The 25871-nt window shown below is 53.7% G+C and overlaps 2 protein-coding genes across 4 annotated transcripts in view; one reads left to right on the top strand and one right to left on the bottom strand.

Annotated features, from left to right (window-relative positions):
* The window catches only part of Pc (pyruvate carboxylase), a 108743-nt gene that overhangs the window by 9263 nt on the left and 73609 nt on the right, over positions 1–25871 (bottom strand). For all 3 annotated transcript variants that reach the window (XM_010635839.3, XM_010635842.3, XM_010635841.3), the window contains exons 3-11: positions 13588–13723; positions 13273–13457; positions 13017–13182; positions 12752–12897; positions 12471–12588; positions 12023–12174; positions 10823–10941; positions 8351–8513; positions 6162–6344 (exon numbers count right to left, since the gene is read on the bottom strand). In XM_010635839.3, the coding sequence (XP_010634141.1) occupies positions 6162–6344; positions 8351–8513; positions 10823–10941; positions 12023–12174; positions 12471–12588; positions 12752–12897; positions 13017–13182; positions 13273–13457; positions 13588–13723 (1368 nt within the window). The remainder of the gene's footprint in view (positions 1–6161; positions 6345–8350; positions 8514–10822; positions 10942–12022; positions 12175–12470; positions 12589–12751; positions 12898–13016; positions 13183–13272; positions 13458–13587; positions 13724–25871) is intronic.
* Lrfn4 (leucine rich repeat and fibronectin type III domain containing 4) lies at positions 8–3343 on the top strand. Its single transcript, XM_010635837.2, has 2 exons — positions 8–1795; positions 2386–3343. The coding sequence occupies exons 1-2, from the start codon at positions 195–197 to the stop codon at positions 2942–2944; spliced, it is 2160 nt and encodes a 719-aa protein (XP_010634139.1). The 5' UTR covers positions 8–194; the 3' UTR covers positions 2945–3343.

Genomic DNA, 25871 nt, shown 5'->3' with positions numbered 1-25871 from the left:
GAGGGTCGCAGAGCACAACCCGGGGGTTGGGGGGGCTGGCTGGAGGGACTACAAGAGGTATTTTGGGGTGCCTTTCCGGGCGGAGGAGGAGATGGCACCGAGGGGGGAGGGGGCTGGCGATTCCAGGGAACGCCAGGAAAAGGAAGTTCCGGGACCCTCCCTGCTCCTGGCCCACCTCCGCCGCTTCCTGCCTAATGCCTCACCTTGTCCCCAGCACCTGGACGCCCACTAAATGCTTAGGAAATGTGACCTTAACTCTCGGGGGCCTGGCTCTGCAGCCCCATTTCTCCTCCCTCCCCTGGGTTCCCCCTCCAGCCTCTAATCCAACCCTTCCCCAGGCCAGGCTCTGGAAGCTGGCTCCTGGGACTGTGCTCTGGGCACAAGTGGGTACCTGCACCAGCCCTACCTGTGCCTGGGCCTCGGCCCTTCCTCACAGGGTGCCCACCATGGCCCCGCCACTCTTGCTGCTGCTGCTGGCTAGTGGAGCAGCTGCCTGCCCGCTGCCCTGCGTCTGCCAGAACCTGTCGGAGTCACTCAGCACCCTCTGCGCCCATCGGGGCCTGCTGTTTGTGCCACCCAATGTGGACCGGCGCACAGTGGAGCTGCGGCTGGCTGACAACTTCATCCAGGCCCTGGGGCCACCTGACTTCCGCAACATGACGGGGCTGGTGGACCTGACGCTGTCTCGCAATGCCATCACCCGCATTGGAGCCCGCGCCTTTGGGGACCTGGAGAGCCTGCGCTCCCTTCACCTGGATGGCAACAGGCTGGTAGAGCTGGGCAGTGGCAGCCTTCGGGGGCCCATCAACCTGCAGCACCTCATTCTCAGTGGCAACCAGCTGAGCCGCATTGCGCCAGGGGCCTTTGATGACTTCCTTGAGAGCCTTGAGGACCTAGACCTGTCCTACAACAATCTCCGGCAGGTGCCCTGGGCTGGCATTGGCGCCATGCCCGTCCTGCATACCCTTAACCTGGACCACAATCTCATTGACTCATTGCCCCCAGGCGCCTTTGCCCAGCTTGGGCAGCTCTCCCGCCTCGACCTCACATCCAACCGCCTGGCCACACTGGCACCTGACCCACTCTTCTCCCGGGGACGTGATGCTGAGGCCTCACCTGCCCCTCTGGTGCTGAGCTTCAGCGGGAACCCACTGCACTGCAACTGTGAGCTCCTGTGGCTGCGGCGGCTGGCCCGGCCCGATGACCTGGAGACCTGCGCTTCCCCACCAGGCCTGGCTGGACGCTACTTCTGGGCAGTCCCTGAGGGCGAGTTCTCCTGCGAGCCACCCCTCATTGCCCGACACACACAGCGCCTTTGGGTGCTGGAGGGCCAGCGGGCCACACTGCGGTGTCGTGCTCTTGGTGACCCTGCACCCACCATGCACTGGGTTGGTCCTGATGACCGGCTGGTAGGCAACTCCTCCCGAACCTGGGCTTTCCCCAATGGGACACTGGAGATTGGGGTGACAGGTGCTGGGGATGCAGGAGGCTATACCTGCATTGCTACTAATCCTGCTGGTGAGGCTACTGCCAGAGTAGAGCTCCGGGTGCTGGCCTTGCCCCATGGCGGGAACGCCAGTGCCGAAGGAGGCCGCCCTGGGCCCTCGGACATTGCTGCCTCTGCTCGAACTGCTGCTGAGGGTGAGGGGATTCTGGAGTCTGAGCCAGCTGTACAAGTGACAGAGGTGACGGCTACCTCAGGGCTGGTGAGCTGGGGCCCAGGACGGCCATTTGACCCAGTGTGGATGTTCCAAATCCAGTACAACAGCAGTGAGGACGAGACCCTCATCTATCGGTGAGGAGACATCCTGCACACGCCCCTCAGACCCCTGCTTGGCTCCTAGCTACAGCTGACCCTGTGGCCCTATCCTCTGCTTGTATCCCCCGCCAGCCTCTGCCAGTTCTCCATCTGAGGGGTCACCCCATGCCCAACCCTGAACTTTTGGGGGAGCAGTGGCAGGCCCAGCTGCCCAGGGTACAGGTGGGCCCTGGGCAGGAGGTGGCTCAGGCACGGCTGCAGCCTCCCTGACCACCTGCCGGTGTGTCTAGTGTCTGAAGCAGACAGCCAAGCAGCATGGGCGCATTTTCTGCCTCTGCTTTTGCCATCACCTCCCACATCATCCTCTGCTCGCCTGGGGCCGGTGTCAGTACACACACCCGTACCCGTCTGTCCCTTGGCACTGCCTCCTGCCCCACACTCATGTGTCTTTGTTTCTTTGCATTCCAGAGGGGAACACACAAGGTCTATGTGTTCTTGGACTGAGGGGCTGTTCAGAGCCCAATGTGGGAGCATGGGGTGGGGGTTGTGAGGTCCTGGCCTTGGGGAGATGGGAGCAGGGGCTGGACCCCAACACTGGGGCTCTTACCACCTGCCCTTCCCTGCAGGATTGTCCCAGCCTCCAGCCACCACTTCCTGTTGAAGCATCTGGTGCCCGGTGCTGACTACGACCTCTGCTTGCTGGCCCTGTCACCTGCCGCTGGTCCCTCCGACCTCACAGCCACCAGGCTACTGGGCTGTGCCCACTTTTCCACACTGCCAGCCACACCCCTGTGCCATGCCCTACAGGCCCATGTGCTGGGCGGGACCTTGACTGTGGCTGTTGGGGGAGTGCTGGTGGCTGCCTTATTGGTCTTCACTGTGGCCTTGCTGGTTCGGGGCCGGGGAGCTGGGAATGGCCGACTCCCCCTCAAACTCAGCCACGTCCAATCCCAGACCAATGGAGGCTCCAGCCCCACACCCAAGCTCCACCCACCACGGAGTCCCCCACCCCGCCCCCAGCGCAGCTGCTCCCTGGACCTGGGAGATGCTGGGTGCTATGGATATGCCAGGCGCCTGGGAGGAGCCTGGGCCCGCCGGAGCCACTCTGTGCATGGGGGGCTGCTGGCAGCAGGATGCCGGGGTATGGGAGGCAGTGCTGAGCGGCTAGAAGAGAGTGTGGTGTGATGGGAGGGGGCAGTTCTCCGTGCGCCCTGAGGAACGAGCAGCATGGCGGGAGGAGCCCAGGGCTGCAGCTTCCTGGCACGGGCAAGCCACACTGCCCTGGGCCCCTCCTGGTTTTTATTCTCCTTGGTACCTCAGGCTCCCCATGTACTTGGTGGGACAGGGAGCCCTTTCCTTGGTTCTGGCCTCCAGACTAGGGTAAAGGGACAGGTCCCTCCGACAGGTGCTCAGAGCCACCAAGGCAGGGGCTGCAGCCATTAAGTGGGAGTATTGTTTCTGTTTATAATAAAATTGTTGGGGACACCTCAGTACTGGTCTTGGGTCTTGTCCTGCTCAGTCCCTGAGAGGAGAGCAAGGAGGGTGGACTTGGGGCTGGCAGAAGCATACAAACCAGCACAGGCATCAAGGCCAGGGCAGTCGGGCCCAGCGGAAGTGACCCTAGCAGCCTGGGGCTCCTGACCACCGTATCTGCCCTGTGGGGATAGCCTAGGACAGTGGACAAGTGCTGGTGTCTCTTGGCCTAGAGTAGCCATGGTTTGGGCAAGCTGCCTGAGCTCTCTGGGTCCTGTACCCTTGTCCATAGCACAGAGGATGCCCTGCCTGGCAGGCGAGCACAGGATGCAGTACATTGAATGAGAAGCCCAGGTATGTCATGCTGTGCATGAGCCACCTCCCTGGTAACCCTTGGCACCTGACAGTCCAAGGGGATAGCAATAGCACCATATTTAGCAACTAAAAAAGGTGGGCAATGGTACATCTCTTCTGGGCAAAGGGACCTGCATGATAACATTCTCCTGAGCATGGTGAGTAAAAAGTCATCATGGCTCCCATTAGGAACAGCCCTCCTCACTGTCTCCAAGGGCATCTTCTGGATTTGTAAAATACTATCCCAAGGGCCAAGCATCCCACTGCCACTGTCACTCCAGGAACCCGCAGCCCCCCACACACCTAAGGTCCTGTCATGCTCCAGGCCTAGTGAGACCACGCCTCCCTGCTGCTCCTTCCAGGCTTGCACAGCTGTGCCTGGGGATTTTCCTGGGAAGATAGCCCCGACCTGCCCTTGTTTCAAGGAGGTGGCTGGGTGGGTGCATGCACAGCCACTCCCCTATTTTCAGTTTCACCCCAACAGCCAGACAGGCCAGAGCCTACTGCTTTGCCCCCTCAGCTTGGACCAGCCAGACCCTGACAGCACTGATCGGACGTGCCCCCCACTGCTGATGGGGGAGGAGCCCTCTGTAAGCGAACTCTCCTAGACACAAGGCTCCTCCTTTCTTCATTTCTATTGAGGACCTTGTTTGTTTAAACCAGCATCTCTCTTGATCATGTCCAGGTGTATGTTCTGGGGCTGAGAGGTAGGTACATGTGTGTAGGCTTGGCCTACACAGTCGTGTGCACACAGGAGAACATCAGCCATTGGAAGTGTGCTTCCCTCAGGGGGAAATGCCAGTGTGCCAGGAGGGCTGCGGGTGTCACCCTGTGATGCCAGTGTCTGCTGTCTGTATTTTCATAAAGTTCCTAGATGTGCCTGATCCTCAGCAGAGCTGAGAGAGGGAGGGCAGGGTGTCACATGGCAGAGGGACGGGGACAGGAGCACAAGGCTGGAGAGTTAGCAGTAGAAGGAAGCTCAGCGTGTGGCAGGTACCAACAGCCTGCTCTGGTGCTCATTTGGGAAGGTAACCAGCACTCCCAGAAACCAAAAACCCACATCCTGCTGCAGTTCATGGTCATTTCATCTACTATGAGATGTTCTTGGCCTTGCTGGAGTGTAGGACAAGGGTGAGGTCCTATGGCCCTGGGGAACCAAGCCCTAAGTGTGAGAAGGGAGCAGAACAACCAGGGCACAACCACAGGGGAAAGCCAGGGTCACCAACCGGACAACACCTGGGACGGGGAGCCCAGCTGCCCCTACCCACTGGGGTCATGGTGTGTGCAGCCACATGACCCCTCTGACACTATCAGTCACAGGATACCCAGCCAGGAAAACCAAGGCCCATGTACATGGTGCGTGGAGCACAGGATTTTGGACGTGAATGTCACAACACACCTCTGCTTTAAGAGCAGGACAGTTCTGGGACAAGGAGCCCATGTGGCTTCCCACAGAAGAGTGCAGACCCCCAGCGAACAGGAAGACAGGCTGGCCCAGCCCAGCAACACAGACTTAGAAGTACTCCTGCCCACCCTTCTTCCCACAGTCTTTCCAAAGTCTCCCTCCCCTCTGGGGCCACTTCCACACAGACTGTGGACAGCAGAGGAATGACTGTGGGTCCTGAGAGGACAGCACTGCCACAGCCTGACATACCAGCAGAGCCTCAATAACAGGTAGGGCTGGAAGAAGCTGTGCGGAGGGGAAGGCCAGCAGCCAGCACAGCCAGTGTGGGCAGGAGAAGAGGAGGGAGGGACTCCCACAGGAGCTGAGGGCCTCAGCCTCTGTCCCCAAGCTGATGGCAGTGCCCACAGGATGTGTGGGCAGGTGCTGCCTGTTCAAAGGACAAGATGGTATTTCTTGGCTATGAATTCATCTCTAGCTACGGACACTAGTCATGAATGAAGCTCAACAAAGAGGTAGCGGGCATTTCAGATCTTCTCTGGCAGGCAACCACAAGCCAGAAGAGAGCCAGCAGGGCAAGTCCTGAGGGCAGGGACATGTGCCCAGCCTCTTGTCCCTCTCCCTACTGCAGCCACACTCCTTGTCTGTCCCCGGAGCGACCCCTGTCTCAGACACCAAGCCAGGTGAGGGCAGGGGCTGGTGGGAAGATCTGATCTCATCATGTCTACACAGGCTGGAGCTCTCATTGGGGAAGCCACATTTTCTTGAAATTAAGAATATCCTTGGGGCCTGTTCAAAATTCAGGTCACTGCTCAAAGCCAAGGGGTCTGAATTTCCAGAAAGGACCTTAAGCATATGCAATGGGTAGCTAAGAAATAGGCATAAGAAATAGATTGGGTCTCCCCAGAACAAGCTACCAGGTGGGAGGCCTTGAGACCAGGCACCAAGCATCTGAGGAGGGGCCCAGCCAGCTCAAGGACACCAAGGCCTGAGTGGACCCTGACACCAGGAGAGTCTACCATGCCACTGAGGCTGAGGAAAGCCACTGATCCCCACAAAGTCAAAACCACAAACAAAGTGCACAGACTCACATCAGCCCCTCAACAAGGGCATGAATGACCATGAGATCCTCCACGCGCCAGAGGCAAAGACGGGTGGGGGCGGTGGCCTCACCTTCACGCCTCGGACTCTGAACTCAGCGAGAGCTCTGCTCATCTTGGTGGCAGCTGTGGGGTGGTCCTTGCCATGGGCGATGACTTTGACCAGCAGGGAGTCATAGTGGGGTGAGATGACGGCTCCTTGGAAGGCAGAGGCGTTGTCCAGGCGGATGCCCATGCCCTCCCCACTGCGGAACACCTACAGGGGCGGGAAGAGGTCAGCGCTGGTCTGAACTCTGGGGTCACAGGGGCTCCCAACTTTGCGCATCAACTTTTGCTCTACTTCTACCAGCAAACCCAGCCCTTCAGAGTCCCACAATCACTGCTGTCTCTGCCCTGGCTAGGACGGAGCAGAGGAGGAGAAGGCCTGCCAGACCCAGGGCTGCATGCACACTGAGCCAGAGTGTGAAAAGGGGACCTGGCAGGCAGGGGACTGTCTCACCAGCCTCTTGCCACCTGCCTGACTGACCCTTCACCTTTAGATCCCTTTGTGTGTCCACCAGTTTGTTCCTGGAGCATGTGTAGAGGACCCACCACCAGCCAGATGCTGTGGACACAGCAGCTAAACCTAAGTTTCTCCCGGGTTCCTCAGCAGGAAGAAATACAGAGACTTGTGACAGGGACCCTGCAAGACAATGAGCAGGGAGAAGAGACAAACAGGCTGACCAAGGAGTGTTTTAGAATATAGGGTGATGGAGAAGGGCTGGATGTGTCCCTTTTCCTTCTCAAAGTGGAGGTTGGGAGGAGCAAGAGGTAAAGAGGAGAAGGAGACAACACTGGGGCAGAGGAATCTCACCCAACCTGAGCAAAGAAAGGTGTGACTGGGCTGGTGCAGGCAGGCCAGGAAGTAAACCTGGGGCGGACAGGTCAGAGATACGAAGGACATGGAAGGAGGATGAAAGCCTAGGGAGGTGGCTTGGGGTATCCTGGGCAAGCAACACACTGGCATATGCAGGTGAGTGCTCAGGACAAGCACAGGGACAGGGGTGGGGGACCTCAGGTCATGAGCGAACAGGGGGAAGGAGGGACAGCCCCAGAGGGCCTGGGGACACCCACAGCATCACCTTTCTAATTCTAAGGGGCACAGACCAGTGCTCAATAAAGAGGAACTTAATAAAATATTTAAGGGTGGACACTCAGCTGTGAGTAGGAACTGCCAGCTAAAAATACTCTGTGGTGAACAGGCTCTGAGCAGCTGGCCATGGATGGGGATGGGGGGAGAGGTGGTGCCCACGCAGCTGGCAGCTGCAACCCAGGCTGTGGGCCACCCCGGCCCAGCCAGGCCCAGGAGTTAGGTTAGGGGGCTGCCCCACCTATGGGCTCTGATGCTTCCAGAAACAAATGCAGGCCAGTTAGCCCTGCAGAGGCCCAAAGGCTGTGCTACTCTGGGAGCCTACCCAGCCCCTCATCCTGCTCCAGCCTCTTCAGCCTCCTGGTTGCTGAAGCCCAGCACCCCGCTCTCATTGACTCTGTCCCCACCCAGGCACAGACCTTCTACTTTGGACTCAGTAGCAGACCCTGAGATCCTCCATTGTCTTGCATTCTGGGGCCTGGGCCATGGGGAGGAGGAGCCTGCTGATGTGCGGCCCCAGAGGCTGAGGAGCAGGCTGGGGCCAGGGGCAGGAGGGGAAGAGAGGGAGGGAGGTAGATTTTGGGGACCGGGCTTCAGCGCTGTGATAAAGAGAAGGCAAAGGAAGTCCAATACCCCCCAACATCTGTGGACCTCCTTCACTCATCCTTGATGAGCCTCTGAGTCCCGCTCAGCTCCACAGGGGCTTAGCCCTGGGGTCCTACTCTGCCAGTCACCCACTATCCCAGACTAGGGCAAGGTGAAGGCCAGCAGTTCCAGCTTTGTTGCAGTGAGGCTTTGGGGCTCCTGAAGTGTTGAGGGCCTAGAGTTTGAGCATACGACCCAGCACTTTGCTCTACCACACTGGCAAGTCCATTCCTGGGTGATTCATCAGCTGGTTTCTCCTGGCCTTTGCATAGGGTGATCAATCTCTTCGCTGGAATGGTCCTCACTTACTCTGGGACAATGCCTGGCTCCCATGTGCTCTAGGCCAGCTCAGATGAGTCTTCGTGAGGATTCACCCCAGTGACTCTCCCCTGGGCAACCTGGTGCCACAGTCCCAGGCACTCTGGAGAGGCAGCAAGAATCTCTCACCATCTGAGATTGGCGTCATACTCTATCAAAACATCACCTACCTCAATGCGGCCAGTGTCGGGCTGGAAGCTGCGTGCGGGGTCCTCTGTTGTGACCCGGCACTGGATGGCACAGCCGTTGATGCGGATATTCTCCTGTCGCAGGCCCAGGTCAGGCAGGCTCCGGCCCTCGGCCACATGGATCTGTGCATGGACCAGGTCTACACTGCAGGAGGGGACATGGGAAGGAGGCAATGTGAGGCAGGGCACCGCAGCATGTCCCTCCCGGGGTCGGGGACAGGCAGTGTAGCCCCACTGCAGCATGGCAGGCAGGGGCTGCATGGAAACAGTGGCCCCTCAGCCCCTACTGCTGAAGTTCCCCATCCAGTTCTCAGCCTGCCTTTGCCTGGGGTCTCCAATCCCCAGAGCCTGGCCCTGTGAAGCCAAGAAGACTGGAAGCCTCAGCCCAGGAGATCTGTGTCAGAGGGACACGACACCCTGTTCTTGGAGCTGTGGGGGCTACGTTGTGGGGGTGGGTGGAGGACCGTCCACAGAAGGGGCTACGGCACTAGAGGGCTGGCACAGGCACTCTCACCCTGGGGGGTCCCCACTGGGTGGTACCCAAGCCCCCTCTGGGGAAGCTTTAAAAGCACAGGGCTCCCCGCATTAAGTGGCTTTAGAAGCTCAGCCTAACTGCCATGCTCCTAAGGACAATAACAAATTCAAGTGGAACAACTGTTAAAAAAAATGTGCAAGCCCTCAAGGTTTTAAATTTATTGTCACTGAGGCTTGAGGTAAAGGCAGCTTGGAAACTAGGCTGCAGATTTTCCTCCATGCTGGTGTCACCTGTTAGACCACTTCAGAGCAGTCACAGTGACCATGCTGTGCCTCGTCTATGCACCACAGACCAGGACTTCCATGATGGATCTCCGTGACAGCGCTCGAGAGTCACTTGTGTTCCCATCAGAGAAGGAGACCGAGGGACAGAGAGGCTGCAGCTAACCCACACTCCACACAGCTCAGGTCCCGGGGTGGCTGGAACCCTTGCTCCAGAGCAGGCAAAGCCACCATCCTTATCAGAGTGGCATCCAGGGAGCAGCAGGATTAGGAAAACCTCACAGGGACACAGCATATGGCTGGATGCCCACTCTAACCCTAACTGTGGGGAAAACTGGGGGCCTCCAGGCACCTGCTAGGCAAAGGCAGCCACCTTGCAGGATCCTCCACCTTGGGGAGCCAGAGGCTGGTGAGGAGCTGGAGCCAGGCATGTTCCATAGGGAGGTGGGCGGGCCCAAAGCCATGGTTTAATACTTGAATGGCTCAAAATATATATCTTGAAACAAGGAAAGCCATTCTAATTGTTGTTTATAGAAAAGGCAGATGTTTAAAAATGTCTACATCCAAAGCTGGAAGAATGCTTACTTCTCAAAAGCTGTGAGTCAAGATGTTGCTTATCCTTTAATGAAGCTCCTCACATACAGCCGCAGATACGGGTACAACGGTGTTAGCGGGCACACCCTGAGCCACAAAAGCCAGAAAGGGCTTGATTGCCTAATAGGGGGTGGCATGTTTGAGTTGTAAAATATCCAGACGGTAGAATATTATACAGCCACTAAAAAGTACTTAGAAAGACTAATGGTGGGGGGAATGCCTTCAACAAATGGTAAGTTTTAAAGTAGATTAAAAATTCTAGCTGGGAATGGTGGTGCACACCTGTAATCCCAACATTCTGGAAAGCTGATGCAGGAGGATTGCAAGTTTGAGCCCAACTTGGACAACTTGGAAACTTAAGAAGACCCTGACTAAAAATAAGTGTGTGTGGGGGTGCTTAGGATAGAGCTTAGTGTGAAGGCCCTGGGTTCAATCTCCAGTACCAAACAAACAATAGAAAAGAAAAACAAAACAAAACAAAAACTATATAAAACATCTTAACTTCATCAAATTATTTATATACTTTTTTTTAAGGAAAGAAACATACCAAGATGCTAAGGCACAGGAGATATAGCAAGACTAGAGAAAGGCCAGGGGTCCAGTTCCAGCTGTGTGACCACGACAAGACTCTCAGCCTTTCAGCCTCAGTCTCCTCATCTGAAAAGCGGAGGCAACGTGCCCTTTCCTCACAGTGCAGCCATGGGAGTTCTGTGCTGTGAGCCGTGGGTATGGCACCGGGCCACCAGCACATATCAACATCCTCATGAATTTTTTCTTTTCTTTCTTTTTTTTTTGCGGGGGGGACCAGGGATTGAACTGGGAACCTTGTGCTTGCAAAACAGGCAGCAGCACCACTGAGCTAAACCCCCGGCCCAACATCCTCATGTTGAGGGTGGGGCCTTGAATCTTTTTATTTCCTCCTTTGCATTAATTTTTTGTATTAATAACTAGATAACACTTATTTTATAATAATTTTTTAAAAAGTTAGGTCCCTGGATCCTTCCTTGCTCTCTACCAAAGCAGAGCAAGTCAGTTCCAGCCAATGGCCTTGGGACTGGGTGGTAGAAGGCCCCTTGCTGCTCCCCCCTCCCGGCCCCTGCTCACTCTGTGATCTCCTCCGTGACCGTGTGCTCCACCTGGAGGCGGGAGTTGACCTCGATGAAGTAGTGCTTGCCATGCTTGTCCACCAGGAACTCCACGGTGCCCGCGTTCTCGTAGCCCACCTGAGGCGGGCAGCCGAAAAGAAGACATCCTCAGGGCCCACCTATCAGGTGCCCTCCAGTACAGAACAGCCTGGGGCAACCCCCGGAGCCCTCAGCCCTGCCCCAGAGCCAACTCCCGCTCCCAGCTCCATTGAAGCCTGCAGTGCCTGCACCCTTGTCTCCTTGCCCGCCTACCCCTTAGACCTGGAGACCTGGGCTTCCTGGACCCTGCTCTTCATGGAGGGGTTTTCAGAAAGCCCCTGTCTCCTCTACTCTGCATTCACGTGAGAGGACCCAGGAGCTGATGGCTTTCTCAGACAGCAAGCCTAATTTGAGTTTCCCTTCTAATGCTACCAGAGTCTGCTGTGAGTGTTGATGGGCTGGGCAATGACCATAGCAAAGTGAAGGTGCGATCACTCCTCAGCTCTGCAGGAGGCCCTGCTTCCACTGCCGGGGAGGTGCAGAATCATCCACGTCACCTACTCTGGGCCCAAGCCGCCTGGGAGGTCTGAGGTGGTACATGGGGCCATGGGGCTAGAACCTGGGAAGGTGTGGGCTTACCTGGGTGCTAAGGAGTCAGGCCCAGAAGGATCAGAAGGCGGGACCCCCTGCACATGCCTACTGGCACAGGTGCCACCAGGCCAGGCTATGGCAGGTCACTGCTGGGGTGGACAGCTCTGTACACCCCAGGGCCCCCCTACTAGCACACCAAGAGGCTCAGAAGGACATCAGTGAGGAAGTGGATTGTGACAAATATGACACGGGAAGTTAAGAGTGAGCGAGGGGGAGTGTCTTCATTCTTGATAGAATCCATAGGTCTCATTCCCTTTATTCCAGTGCCAGCTGGCACCAAATAGAAGCCCAGTCTGTGTGTGGGGTGCTGAGGGAACGGCAAGGCTTGTCCCTCTTCTCAGCCACTCTGGATTCCGGACCTGGCTTTCACACAGAGAAGATGCCAAGTGCCCTCCTGAAGAGACCCCTTCACCCCTCCCCTGCCCAAGAGGGTCAGCTTGGTCTCTCTGCTCCCCAGTAGCCTCGCCACAGGGGCCCCGCAGGTCCCCTGCTGTGATGCCTGCCCTGTCCCAGGAGCAGCCTCCCTCACCTGCTTAGCAAGCTTGACAGAATCATTGGTGAGCCGTGTTCGAAGCTGGGGGTCCAGGTGGGCAGCAGGGGCGATCTCCACCACTTTCTGGTGCCGCCGCTGGATGGAACAGTCTCGCTCGTACAGGTGCAGGATGTTCCCATACTGGTCCCCTGGGGTGGCAACCAGGGCTCAGCCTTTCCTGGAAGCCAGATGACTCCTGGATGCCCTATAGCCCCCACCTAGGCACTTTGGCCAGTCAGGGATGGGAGACGGCAGCTAGCACGGAAGCTGGTGAAAGCCCACTGCCACCAGCTCCCACATCCCCTTTCCTGAGTGCTGTCCCCTGAAAGGACCTGTCCCATGGGCTGGCAGCTGTAAACCAGGAAGATCTGGGCTTCTCAGATCCCATGTGCTGCCATCCTGGGGAGGCAGTGCAGGCTGGACTTTGGGGACACTCCCCACTCACCTAAGATCTGCACCTCGATGTGGCGTGGCTTCTCAATGAACTTCTCCACAAACAATGCTCCATTCCCGAAGGCTGCCAGAGCCTCAGAGTAGGCCCGGGTGTAGTTCTCCTCCAGCTCCTGGGAGAGCCAGCAAGGCCAGACACACATTGCACCATGGCCCTGTTGGCCCTCTACTATGACCCTTCCCGCTTCCCAGAGCCCTGCAGGGTCACATCCTGGACCCCACAGTGGTCTGCCCATCCTGGTCCCGGCACTTGGTGACATCTGTACCTTTGCTCACCTCATAGCTGTGCACGACCCTCATGCCACGGCCCCCGCCCCCATAGGCGGCCTTGAAGATAATTGGGAAGCCGTAGGTGTTAGAGAACTCATGGGCCTCATGTAGGGAAGTGATGGGGGCATCCGTGCCAGGGACCACAGGGACACCTGTTGGGGGATAGGTGCAGGGGGCTCTGTAACCGGCTAGCATCCCTGTCACACCAGCCATGGAGAAACACTCCTGCTGTCCCTCCCCTGCCAGCCCCTCACGAGGAGCTGTGTGTCACCTGCAGCGATGGCGATGGCCCGGGCCTCCACCTTGTCTCCCATCTTGCGAACCACCTCCGGGCTCGGCCCGATGAATCGGACACCAGCATCCTGGCAGGCTTGGGCGAAGTCTGCACGTTCAGAGAGGAATCCATAGCCAGGGTGCACGGCATCCACATTGTTCTCCTGCAGTGAGGCAGGAGGACGGTGCCCCTCAGTCTCTGTGGCCTCCTCCACAGCACAGGACCCAGCCCTGCTGAGGGAGGCCCCGCTCACCTTGGCCACCTTGATGATGTCTGGGATGTGCAGGTAGGCCTGCACGGGGGTGAGGCCACGGCCGATGAGGTAGGCCTCATCTGCTTTCTGCCGGTGCATCTGTCCCGTGTCCTGCTCGGAGTAGATTGCCACAGTGCGGATGCCCAGCTCCGTGCAGGCCCGGAACACTCGGATGGCAATCTCACCTGGGGCAATGGGACAAGAAATTAAGACGCCTGGGTCTCTAGAGAAGCAGAGGGGGCAGGGGCAGGAGGAGTGAGAAGAAAGCGGAGGCTGGGCTGGCCCGGGCTCTGCTTGTCGGCCTGGAGGGCTCACCTCTGTTGGCCACCATGACTTTCTTGATGGGCTTGTACTCTAGGCGCCGGACACTTGGGGAGGCAGCGGAGGCAGTGGAGCTTCGGCGGATCCCCAAGAGCTTCAGGCTCCCTGGAATTGTCCGGAATTTCATCATCTGGGGAGGACAGGCAAGTCCAGGTTAGAACATCCTGGGACAATGAAGCCCCTCAAAAAGGGAGCATCCCAAGCCCTACATGGAGGCCAGCATTGACCCCTCCTCCAGCTGTGCTAAGCTGTAGAGAGGGAGCAAACCCAAAGCCAGTGAGGCCCCCAGCTCACCCTAACAATGGGCACTGAAGTGTTTGAAAGTACTCCACATTTCAAGCTCATGGAGCAGTTTTAGGGGCAATGGGGAGGGCCCAGGAGGACACATCCTGTGTGTGTGCCTGGCACCCTTGATTCTCTCTGCACAGGCACATGGACCAGGAAGGCCTCAGTGACAAAGCCTCCCACACCAACACCCAGCTCAGTCGCTCTGCCAGGGTCCTGCTGACCAGCAAAAAAGGCAGTAATGGATTCCATACAGTTAAGAGATTTCTACAAAAGCAGCAGAAATAGTCCTTTCTACTGAGGGCTACTAAATAAATTATCAATAACAATCACTGAGGGCAAATGAAATAGACCAGTCCCAAAGACTATGGGATCCACTCACAGGAGGTCTCTATGTGATCTCAGTCACAGAGACAGAAAGAAAAATGGTGGGTGCTGCAGCGGGGAGGGGCCAGGGATGGGGAGAAAGTGTTTAATGGGGACAGAGTTTCAGATTTGCAAGATGACAAGAGTTCTGTGGGTGGAGAGTGGGCACAGTCACAAACAATGTGAATCTACCTAATGTCACTGCACTGCGCATGTCAACATGGTAAGATGGTAAACTCCAGGTCATGTGCATTGTACCACAATAAAAACGTTTTTTAAAATCAACTGAGGATAACCTTCATGCCAGAATGTAGAGGTCTTGGAGGTCGAGCTCTCATTTTATAAGTGGAGGACACCCAGGCTCAGCCAAGTCGGAAAAGAGAGCTGCTCAGAGCAGGGCCAAGCATCCACTCCTGTGACAGGGCCTTTATCCAACCATGTGATTAATTTCTTAGTAGAGGTTTAAAATGCTTGACTCAGCCATTTTGTTTTAAGTAAGGAACATGAAAACAAACCCCATAAACAAATATTGCAAAAACTCTGGCATCACATGATAGCAATATGGAGAAGAAAGGGAAATAAAGATAGAATAGACAGGAAAGAGAAAAGAAGACATAAGAAAATAAATCCTAGAAGAAGAAGAGGGGAGGAGGTCTTGGCCCAAAGGCCCACCCATCCAGGCACAGTTTGAGGCTTTAGGACAACAAAGGGCCTGCTTTATGGGGAGCCTGAGTGGCAAAAAAAGAAAGGAAAAGAAAAATGAGACATAAACAAGATCGTTTCTGATCATGACAAGTGCCTGGAAGATAAGAAACCGACAATGTTTTGTGAATTTCAGGGGGAAGAATCTCTGGGGCTGGGGCCTTAATGGGGAGAAAGGCTGCTGCACACAGATGGGCAGAAACAGCGACTGCCAAGGCCAGGAGGGAACAAGCTCGGTGCATTCAAGAAAGCTGGAGGGCGGGGAGCCTGGCTTCTCTCAGCCCTCTCTGAGACATGGATGGAGGTCAGGGATGGGATTTGGTGCCTATGGAATATATCTCTCTAGATGAGACAGCAGTGGGACTGTGAGAGGGAGTGTGTCTGGACTATGTAGAGGCTGAGGCCAGAGTCTCTGACTACAGTGGGAGCCATGGGGCTGGGGTGGAGTCCAGGAGATGTCTGGGGATACAACAAGCAAGATTTGCCAAGAGGCCACTGATGCTGACAGAGGAAGAATCCTGCAGGATGGGCCAAGGTGACTGTCCCCTTAGGGAAGACTATAGAGAAACAGGCAGGCTTGGGGTGGGACAGAGCTTACAGATGAGTGAGGGACAAGGGAGTAGAGCCTGGCACCAGGAGCAATGGAGAGGGGTCAATCTAGACAGTAGCCAGAGAGAAGACATTCTAGAGAGAAGCAGGCCAGCCCTGCACCCTGGATCTACCAACATCGAGGGGCATCCAAGAGTGAGGAGGAAATGGGGGAGTATAGGGCCAGTCATTGGGCAGGAGCAGAGTGAAGTGGCACCAAGGAGGGGTCTGGCAGGCAGGCAGCGTGCCAGACTAGGAGAGGCATCTGGTCAAACCCAGCTATACAGACAGGGGTAAGGTCACCTGCTGGGCTCTGGGCTCCTTGTTTTTCTAATATAGAGGATAATAATAATATCTACACCTTGTCCTTATTACAGTTGTCCCCCTTATCAGAGGAGACACATCCCAAGACCCCCCAAAAGCTGCCTAAAACTGAAGACAGTATGGAACCAGACATGCACTATGCTTTTCCTATATGCCCACATCTATGATAATGTTTAATTTGTGCATTAGGCTCAGTAACTGATTAACAGTAAGTTATAATAAAATAGAATAATTATAACAATACACTGTAATAAATGCTATATGAATATGGTTTCTCTCAAAAGTACATTATTGTACTGTAGGTCTCAGCAACCTCATAGGAGTTTTTTTTTTTTTCCTTATTACTTGGGAAACCTGTATCTTTTTCACTTAACGGAAGTACGGTATGGCTTCACTTGGGGATATCTGAATTGCCAGCATCACTCCTCTTGTATTTTGGTGCTATTAAAGTGAACTAGGAGTTACTTAAACAGAAGCACTGTGATGCCACATAGTCTGAGAACTGAGATGGCTACTACCGGGCAGGTAGTGAATACAGTGTGGATCCACTAGGCAAAGGGATGACTCATGTCTCTGGCAGGAAGGAGGCCAGTGTAAGATTTCATCACACTAACCAGATAGCACACAATCGAAAATTTCTAAGTTGTTTGTTTCTGGCATGCTACATTTAATATTTTTGGACTATGACAGACCCTGAGCAGCTATAAGTGAGGAGAGCAAAACTATGCATAAGGCGAGGATCACTGTAGCTACAAGGTGGAGAAACCAGACAAATGCCATGTTGATCAAGCACCAAACCGCCTACTGTGTCTCCTATGAGATTCTCTAAGGACAAATGACCCTGGGTTCCTGTCTTACGTGTGTAGCCTAGATCTAACCAGAAGACAAGAAACAAATCCAAATTAAGAAAAACCCCTCAAAAGATTTGGCTTGCACTCTTCAAATACCTCAAAGCTCATGAGAGATAAAAACTACAGGATAAGGCCAAAGAGAACAACTAAACACAAGTGTGAGCTGGACTGGACCCTGGACTTCTGCTGTTATCAAGGCCACTGAAAGGCAAACGGCAAAGTTTAAGACTGGCAGGTTGAACAGCACTGTGTTGACGTTCATCTTGCTTGCTATGTGAGAGAATATCCTCATCCTTAGGAAAAAACACTGAAGTATTCAGGGGTTTAGGAGCATCACGCCTACATTACACTTAAATGGTTCAGAGAAAAATATGAGAGTAATGAAGCAAGCACTACAAGGTGGGGAATTTGGGGAAGGGACAGAATAGAACTCCATACTACTTTTGCAATTTTACATTATCTGAAATCACTTCAAAATAACAAGTGAAACCTGTATCTATTGCTAATCTGTCAGAGGAATGGACCTCAGGGAGCGTGCAGCACCCCTGCAGAGGTGCCAAGTACTGGCTGTGTTAGGGAATTGATCATGTTAAAGTATGCTGTGACGCCGCCTCACAGGCTGCATTCTCCTGGTACACCTTGGCTCCTAAAATGACCTCATGCCCTTATCCCTGGTTTCCCTCCCCGACAAGGCCACAGTGGTCCAGGAAAGTTGAAACCTGTGTCTGCAGGACTGGGCCCATAAAAGCAATCTGGCCTGTGATAGGTTAAAAGTAGCTCACTCCTCATAAATAAGCAATAGCCCACCCCAAAACTGATAAAAGGAATTTCCTTTCTTTGTTCTCTCTCTCCTTCTGCTTCTTCCTCTTCCTCCCTCCCTCCCTCTCTCTCTCTCTCTCTCTCTCTCTCTCTCTCTCTCTCTCTCCTTCTGCTTCTTCCTCTTCCTCCCTCCCTCCCTCTCTCTCTCTCTCTCTCTCTCTCTCTCTCTCTCTCTCTCTCTCTGCCTTCCTGCCTCCTGCTTGCCTCCCTACAATAAAGATCTCCTGTCGGACCTCTCGGTGCGTGAGTGGGCTAATTGGGAAGGGGCACCCAAAAGGGCACGCGAACCCCCTTTCAGGCTGGGCACCCAGGGTGGAGACAAGTCCTCACACCTGCCCAGCGCAGAGGTAACGCGGATGTCCACACCTCTTACCTTCCACTCCTACATCTACCAGCAGCCTCCAATTCTCTGAGCTCTGCTTTGGGTGGGTGATTGGAAGCTGCCTGCCAGGAGGGGAACAGTTTCCTCACTGTGAGCAGGTGGTGCTGGCAGTCTAAAATAGACACCGGAAAGTAGGTGTGGGGCATAAATCTCACCCTCCCCTGGGCACCAAATGGCCATTCTGCTCAGGGCCAGGAGGGGGCCAGGTCAAATGAGCCCAAACCATCATGTAGAGTAAAGTTAAGAAGAGGCACAGGGCCTCTAGGACAAGCTCCCCTCCCCTAATATCAAGCACTCAAGATAAAACAAGGTATGCTTTTGCATGTGAAGTTAGTGAAGTTAGTGAGGGTTGTAAGAAGATCCACAGGAGACAGACCCACAGGTCTGGTTTGGTTAGGTTCACTGGGAGCCATTTGCAAATCTATCAAGAACCTTTAACATATCCATACCCGTTGGCCCAAATGTTATCATTGTAGGAATCCAAATATTCTAAAATGGGAACCAAGACGTGTGCATAAAGATATTCAAAACAGCATTTTTTACAACAGCAAATAACAAGAGCCGGGCGTTGTGGCACACGCCTGTAATCCCAGCACTTGGGAGGCTGAGGCAGGAGGATCGCTGTGAGTTTGAGACCAGCCTGGGCTACTTAGTGAGTTCCAGGTCAGTCTCAACTACATAGTGAGACCCTGTCTCAAAAAACCAAAAAACAAACAAACAAACAAACAACAGCAAATAACAAGACACATAAGCTCCAGCACTAGGGCACCACACAGACATTATGCCATTAGCAGAAATGCATTTGCATAGATTTTGATGACAGCGGAAAAAAATGTTTATGATAGAATGTGAAAGTGAGAAAACAAAAGATAAATGGCAGGAACTCACGAAGTTTTCTTTAAAGCTAGGTGACAACAGGCAGGACCATGTTAGGGTGCCACACCACCCACTCCCACGGGCCCAGATGGAAGCACCTTTATGCTTTTCCATATGGAAAAATCCCCATATTTTATCCACTGGGGATGCATTAAATATAGTTAGAAAACAAAATGAAATAACCAGGGGGACAGGAATACCTTTGTAGAAAAAGGTCAAGGGGAGTTCTAGCTTCCTCTGGTGAGAAGACAGGGGACCCCACACATACTCTGCCAGCCCTACCAATGGGCCCAGCCAAGGTGAGCAGCCCCTCAGCTGGAAAAGGCTCCTGACGCTACGGAGCTCAAACCTCCAGGGAAGGCCCAAGCTATTTGCAGGGAGCCCAGTCTGTCTCTCCCAGCTGGGTGGTTTTGTTTCTGTGATCACCCAGGTGCTGACCTATTGTCTTTGGGAAAATAAGACCCTTTGGCAATCTGTGCCCCTCCACCACACACAGTCACTTCCTTTTCCAGATAAAAAAGAGATTCCCTTGGACTGATGCTATGCCAAAAGCCCAGCCACCCCCAGAGCACCTAGAGGGAAGCCTCCTGCGCCACAGCATGGCCTCCAAATGTCTCCTGAGCTGGCAGTCAAGAAAATGACAGTGCTGAACTATCTGTCCCTCACCCCAACAAGCTCCTTCACATACTTTCTCACATGTGAGCCTCACAAATGCTACTGGAGAGCATTCCCTCGTCCCCATTCATGGAGGACTCAGGCTGTGGCCAGTGGGGTAGGAAGAATGTCCCTTTGAGCCCTCCTGTCCCCAGAGAGGGCAGCAAAAGCAGGGCTGTATTTGAGATCCCAGCGACCAGTCCTGGGAGCGGGAGTTCCAAGTTGGGCAGATATTTACAGACACAAAATCATCAGAGGAAGGGACAGTGCAGTGGAGAGCAGCCCCACCTACCAGGCATTTGCTGGCCTGGGCTGGGCCCAGCTCTCTGTTCCCCAGTTCTGTGGTTTCCCCAGCTCAGTTTCCTCATCGTTAATCTCAGGCACTACCACTCCAACCCGCACAGGTTATCCTGGCCATCAAGCGAAAACAGTGTACACAAAACACTAGGCTCCGTGGGAGGAATCCCAGCCACCATCACTCTTTGTCTCCCCATCCTTTCCTCCTCCCAGAAGAACACAGGGATGAAGAAAGAATCCCCAACTTCCTCCCGGCCCTGCACAGCTCACACTGGCACCCCTTCTCACCTACATGTGTGCACACACGTGCACACACACATGCATGTGTGCTTCCCTCTGGCCTCCCCCCAGCCCTCCATCAGATTTTCATCCCTGTGATGACAGTGCAGCGCCTGCTGCACACCAAATGCTCTGCAGTTGGCTGAACAGGGCCCCTGTATGAGCCACGCCTGCACATTATCACAGCAAACCCACAGCCCCAACACATAGAACACTTGCTACACTCAGAAATCGCAAGTCGCACCTATCCCGGAGCAATCACCCTGCACCTGCCAAGCACCCTGGCCCTCAGCACACAGAGGACCCTGTGGAGAAACGACAGAGAGCTGCTTCCCTGCCTGAGGTCACTGGCCCCAGGATACAAAGTTCTTCAGCACCAGACTGCTGGAGACCTGGGCCACTGCCAACAGCCAAGGCTGAAATCAGGGGAAGGGACGCTGCCTTCCAAGGCCTGGAGACTGGCCTGGGCCACTGGCTGTAGCGGGGAAGAGGAAGCAGGGAGATGGTCTTGCAGGGTGGTGAGCCCCAGCCCACAGCCTCCTGTTCCCCTGGCCCCTCAGGAGTGAGCAAGACTGTGAGGGAATTGGCCCAAGGCTGCAAACGTGTGTGATGGATTAGGACATGCAGCAACTTGAGGTTAAAGGCACAGAAATGCCAACCAGCAGGCAGAGCAAGGCCTGTCCTATGAATGGAGGCCAAGGATTGTCGTGCCACCGTCATGCGACCCTTGCTACCACCCTCTCTCCCCCACCCCAGTGCAGTGCCTTCTTTCCAGAATGCCACCCTTTTTAGAAAATGGTTAACCTAGTTTTTCCCTTGTTAAATCACATTGCCCCCCTGCCAAAGCCAGAAGCCCAGGCCTGCAATCCAGGCCTTCCCACAATCAATATCCATGCAGGAAGCGCTTCACAGCAGTGCCAAGGTCTCTCTGAAAGCGGGACCCTCACAGGCTGGAGTGACAGGCTTGTCTGGGATTCATGTTAGAGGGGTCTGGTGTGGCCCAGAGGGAGGAGCTGAGAGGTCAGAGTCCCACTGCTCCCAAATCCCACCTGTTCCCCTGTGGCTGAAGCCAGGAAAGCCCTCCACACAGTACTGGTACAAAGGAGTGGGATAGCATGGGGTACAGGACCCTGTGGGGATCCCTGGGAAAGAAGCAGAGAAGAAGGTCTTGGCACCTAAGTACCCTCCAGAACCCCTGATGCCTGACTCCTGCTCTGGCCTGTCCAAGACTGAGTCCTAGCATGTTGGTGGGAGCAGCCTCTCTCCTCATGACAGCACTTTTCCAGACTGGGCCGCTCAGGCCAGCACTGCTGCAGGTGCATCCTGTCACCATCACCATCACGCCAGGACACACAACAGGCATGGGGAGGGCCAAGAGCCAGGCTCCCACTTGGCCCATGCTATACCCTGCTTTTGGGGTGTTAGCTTGCTGGATGGTTTGCAAGAATTCCTTAAAGTTGGCTAAAAATCTGCCTTCAAAACTCTGAGGAAAGTTTCTGCCAGTTACTCTTCAGACAGAGGATTAATATTTAGAATATATAGAGAACTCAAAAAAATTAGGCCCCGCAAATTTAAAAATCAAATAAAAAAGTAGGCTTCTGAAATGAATAGACAATTCTCAGATGAAGAAGTACTAGTGGCCGATAAATACATGAAAAAATGTTCAGCATCACCGGCCATGCAAGAAATGCAAGTTAAAACAACACTGAGGGCTAGGGATTTAGCCCAGTGGTGCTACCACCTGCCTCGCAAGCACAAGGTCCAGAGTTCAATCCCCAGTACCCTCCCAAAATAAAACCCAAACAGCAAACAAATAAAAAACAGATTTCATTTTACTCCAGAAAGAAAGGCTGTCTTCAGCCGGGTGTGGTGGCGCACATCTGTAATCGCAGTACTTGGGAGGCTGAGGCAGGAGGATCGCTGTGAGTTTGAGACCAGCCTGGGCTACATAGTGAGTTCCAGGGCAGTCTAAACAACATAGTGAGACCCTGTCTCAAAAAACCAAAAACAAAACAAAGAAAGGGTGTCTTCAAGAAATCAAATAACAACAAATGCTGGTGAGGCTGCAGGAAAAGAAGAACCCTTCTTCATTGCTGGTGGGAATGCAAACTAGTGCAACAACTACAGAAATTAGTATGGAGATTCTTCAAAAAACTCAAATTAGAAATTCCATTTGACCCATCTAGTCCCCTTCTAGGTATCTTCCCAAAAGAGTTAAAGGCATCATATTACAGTGATTCATGCCTAGCCACTTATAGCAGTACAATTCATAATAGCTAAATCCACTGCCTGCCTCAGAAGCTCAAGGTCCTGAGTTCGATCCCCATACCAAAAACAAACAAACATAATAGCTAAATCTTAGAAGCTGTTTATCTATTAACAGAAGAATGAATAAACAATTTACATACAATGGAGTACTGCTCTGCTATAAAGAAGGATAAACTTGAGTCATTTGTTGAAAAATGGGTGCACTTTGAGACCATAATGTTACTGAAGTAAATCAGACATAAGCTTAAATATCACATTGTTTCTCTTATGTGAGAAACCCAATATATAAATAAAGTACAAAATAAAACACAGGCATAACAAAAAAAAGAGAGAAAAGTTATTGTAATCCAGCATGGCCAATGTATCTAAAAGTATACCTTGATTTAGTATAATCATTTCATGTGTTTTTTGGTCTGTTAGTCTGGCTGATAATCTGTGTTTATGAAAATTAACTTGATAAAGACTTAAAAACAAATAAATTTGATGTTAGCAAAAAAAAGTTGTTACATACATGTACCATTATGTATTGTAAACACATACTGATAAAATTAAAAATTAATATTAAAAAAAAACTTGTGAGGGCCTCACTGATCAAACTCGGCCCTTATACCTGGCTGAGCCCCAATCCGTGATGGAGACTGCGGCCAGGGACAAGGGGGAGAGGCGCTCCAGAGGGAGAGGCGCTTCTGGATCCTGCCAACACAGCTATGACCATGGGTCACGTGCCCCTGGGGACACCACACTGTTCTGCTGGCTGCTGCTGCCACCCAAAAGCAACATTCTCCTTTCTCACTGCAGAGATGGGGAGTAAGAAAAGTAAGAGTCATCTTCTGAAGGCCTCTCACCCTGCTTTCCTCTGCAGAGAGCTGACAGCCCAGAGGCTGTTTGCTATTTTCTGCAAATGCTGCCTGACAGATCCCTCTCTTGGCCTCAGGTTGTGCATTAGAGACAGAAGTCAGATGGCTCTGACTGTCACCAGGGAAGTGTAAATAACTACTTGCCAGCAAGAATGAACCACTGTGATTCCAGGCGTTTCTGGCGTACCTGTTTCTCCCCTGCTGCCTCCCAGAATGGCTCACAGTTTCCATCTCTTGTGGTTTCAGTTTTCTCCCAACCCTGGGTCCATGAACTCAGCCTTCCCCCACAGAAAGGATGTATAAATCATGGAGTTGGGAGGTGCCTAAAGTGGCCCACCAGGTTAAATAGGACAAGGCCTTGACATCACCCGCCCCAGTTCCGATGAGCTGCCTATGTGGCTTCCGCAGCACACAGCTGTGGAGCTCTGCCCACAACCTGATGCCAGCAAGTGGGGACACAATGGTGACCAGTGAACCTACAGGGACTGCCACTCCTTCCTGGGCCCTGGGCCTGCGAGGGGGCTGTTTCATGTGTCCCAATTCACATAACCCTCAGGACCCCATGAACTGCTTTTACAGAAACAGCCACACATGGTAGGATACAGTGACACACAGAACCAGCTTTGAGTCCAACTTGTATCCTCCCTCTGGAGTGGGAGCTCAGACCTTTTAAACATTAGAGTTGTCACCCAAATACAGGATTAAATTGTGCTTTCTTCAGAAGCACAGTGGACACCAAAAAATCAAGTCCTGAAAAAAAATCTGAATTTCAACAGGCCATCAACAGTGTTCTTTGCTGGTCAGTATCGGGGAAGTCATGTGTCAGGGCAGCTCAGTTTGGCCAACAGCTCATCAAATGTCCCTGGAAACTCTGCATCACATCTAAACTACAACTCCCAGGCAACTAGAAGCAGCCTCAAATTCTGTCCCCCATTTTCTTTGGGCCTAGACAATATAGCCAGTGTGGCAAGCTCTTGGACAGGGCAGCCTGGGTGGGGATCAGGTTAGGGCAGCTCCTAACAGCTCTTGCAGCCAAGAAGAGGGCCTGGAACCTTCCTTTCTAGGATGCACATCGGTTCAGTCCTAAGATCCTGTTCTCCTGTAGCATCTCCCGCAGCTTTAGAGGACAGCTGTGGGCAGGAGGCCACGAGGAAGGGAAAAGCAAGGCCCTGCTTAGGGAGGATGGTGGTGTGTGGATGCTGAGAAGCCAGCAGTCCCAAGAGCTCAGCAAACCATCTCAGAGGCCTGCTGGAGGACAGCGTCAGGGTGACAAGAAGGCAGTGCAGATCAGTATCAGGCCCCAGGAATATGTGATTGACCTCCAAGGCCCTGTCCACTCCCTTCCCCTCAGCCCAACACCCACACTGTACCCTTCCCACCTAGCCAGCTGGGCCACTGCCAGCCAATGTGGATGAACCAGAAAGAGTCTTGGCAGAGAACTCCGGCTGTGGCGGCAGTGGCTTCTGATAGATGGGCTGCTCACTCCAGGCTGCTCCTCACTGTCCTAACCATGTCCGCTGGGGCCGTGGGGCTGGCAGCCAACAGGGACAGATGAAAGGAGGACGCGCCTGGCTTTCAGGCTACACCAGCTGATTATCAAAGCATCCAAGAGAGGACAGACTGAGGCTGAGGTTTCTGGGTAGTGAGAACAGAGGGGAGGGCATGAGGAACAATGCAGATACAGAAGATGGAAGAGAATACCAAAGGCAGAAAGGGACACAGCATGAGGGCGCCAGCTGAGGCTCCAGCAACAGGGTCTCAGGGCCTAAACAGCATGGTGGCAGCTTATGCTCATAGGTGGCCTAGAGCCACGCTGCCCCAAGCTGAGCACCAGGATCACTGGCCACTGTGTGGCCCCACAGTACCCAACAAAACAAAAAGGCTAAAGCTAAGGAAAAGGGGGGCCCACCTGAGTGGCTTAGAGGGTCTTAGAAAAAGGAGGTGAGCGAGGGACTATGAGGGCCTGGAAGGGAGTGGCAGGAACACTGGCCTGCCAGGGAGGAGGGAAGCGCCTGCTCCAGCCCAGCATCATGGGTGACAGTGAGAATCTCAGGACAAACACTGCCCTCTGGTGCAGGGAGCCACCACTGCCAACCCACAAGCTCGCACCCTGACGACGTGGCTAGGCAACAGGTTGGGACAGCACTTCTAGCACACTCACTCGACATGGGAGAAGGCTCACAGGAAGGTTACTTGCCCTAATTTCTCCACATCCTTTAGGACTCAGCTCAGGGATGCCTTCCTGGACACTTCACCTTCCCAGCCAGTTCCAATACCTCCCCTGGGGCAACTATGTCCCTTTAGCCAGCTGTTATGGGCCTTGCTACCTTCACTCTCCTTATGCTGAGGAGGCTCTCTCTTGAGGTCACCTCTGTGTCCTCAGCAAAGAATAATTCATGTTACATCCACTGGCTCACCCACCTAGCTCCCTTCTCAGATACTGTAAGGACCCTAGGCACAGGATCCTTGGTCCTCCCCCGACCCCCAATACTCCACAAAGTGCCCAAAAGCAAAGTTAGTATCTGGACAATGAATGAATGAATACTCCAGGCCACACCAGTTTGCAGAACAACATGAAGCTACTAAGATCCATGCAGTGATACAATGGAGCACTTAGACAAAGATTTAAAAGGTCTGTCCCTGCTGGGGATTTAGCTCAGCGGTTCCACCACCTGCCTCCCAAGCGCAGGGACCCAAGCTCAATCCCTGGTACAAAAAAAAAAAAAAAAA

The sequence above is a fragment of the Fukomys damarensis genome, unplaced genomic scaffold (assembly GCF_012274545.1).
Source record: "Fukomys damarensis isolate Sample0158 unplaced genomic scaffold, DMR_v1.0_HiC HiC_scaffold_27, whole genome shotgun sequence".
Lineage (NCBI taxonomy): Eukaryota > Metazoa > Chordata > Mammalia > Rodentia > Bathyergidae > Fukomys > Fukomys damarensis.
Note: the sequence above shows the minus strand (reverse complement) of the source record. Positions and strands in the feature narration are given on the sequence as shown.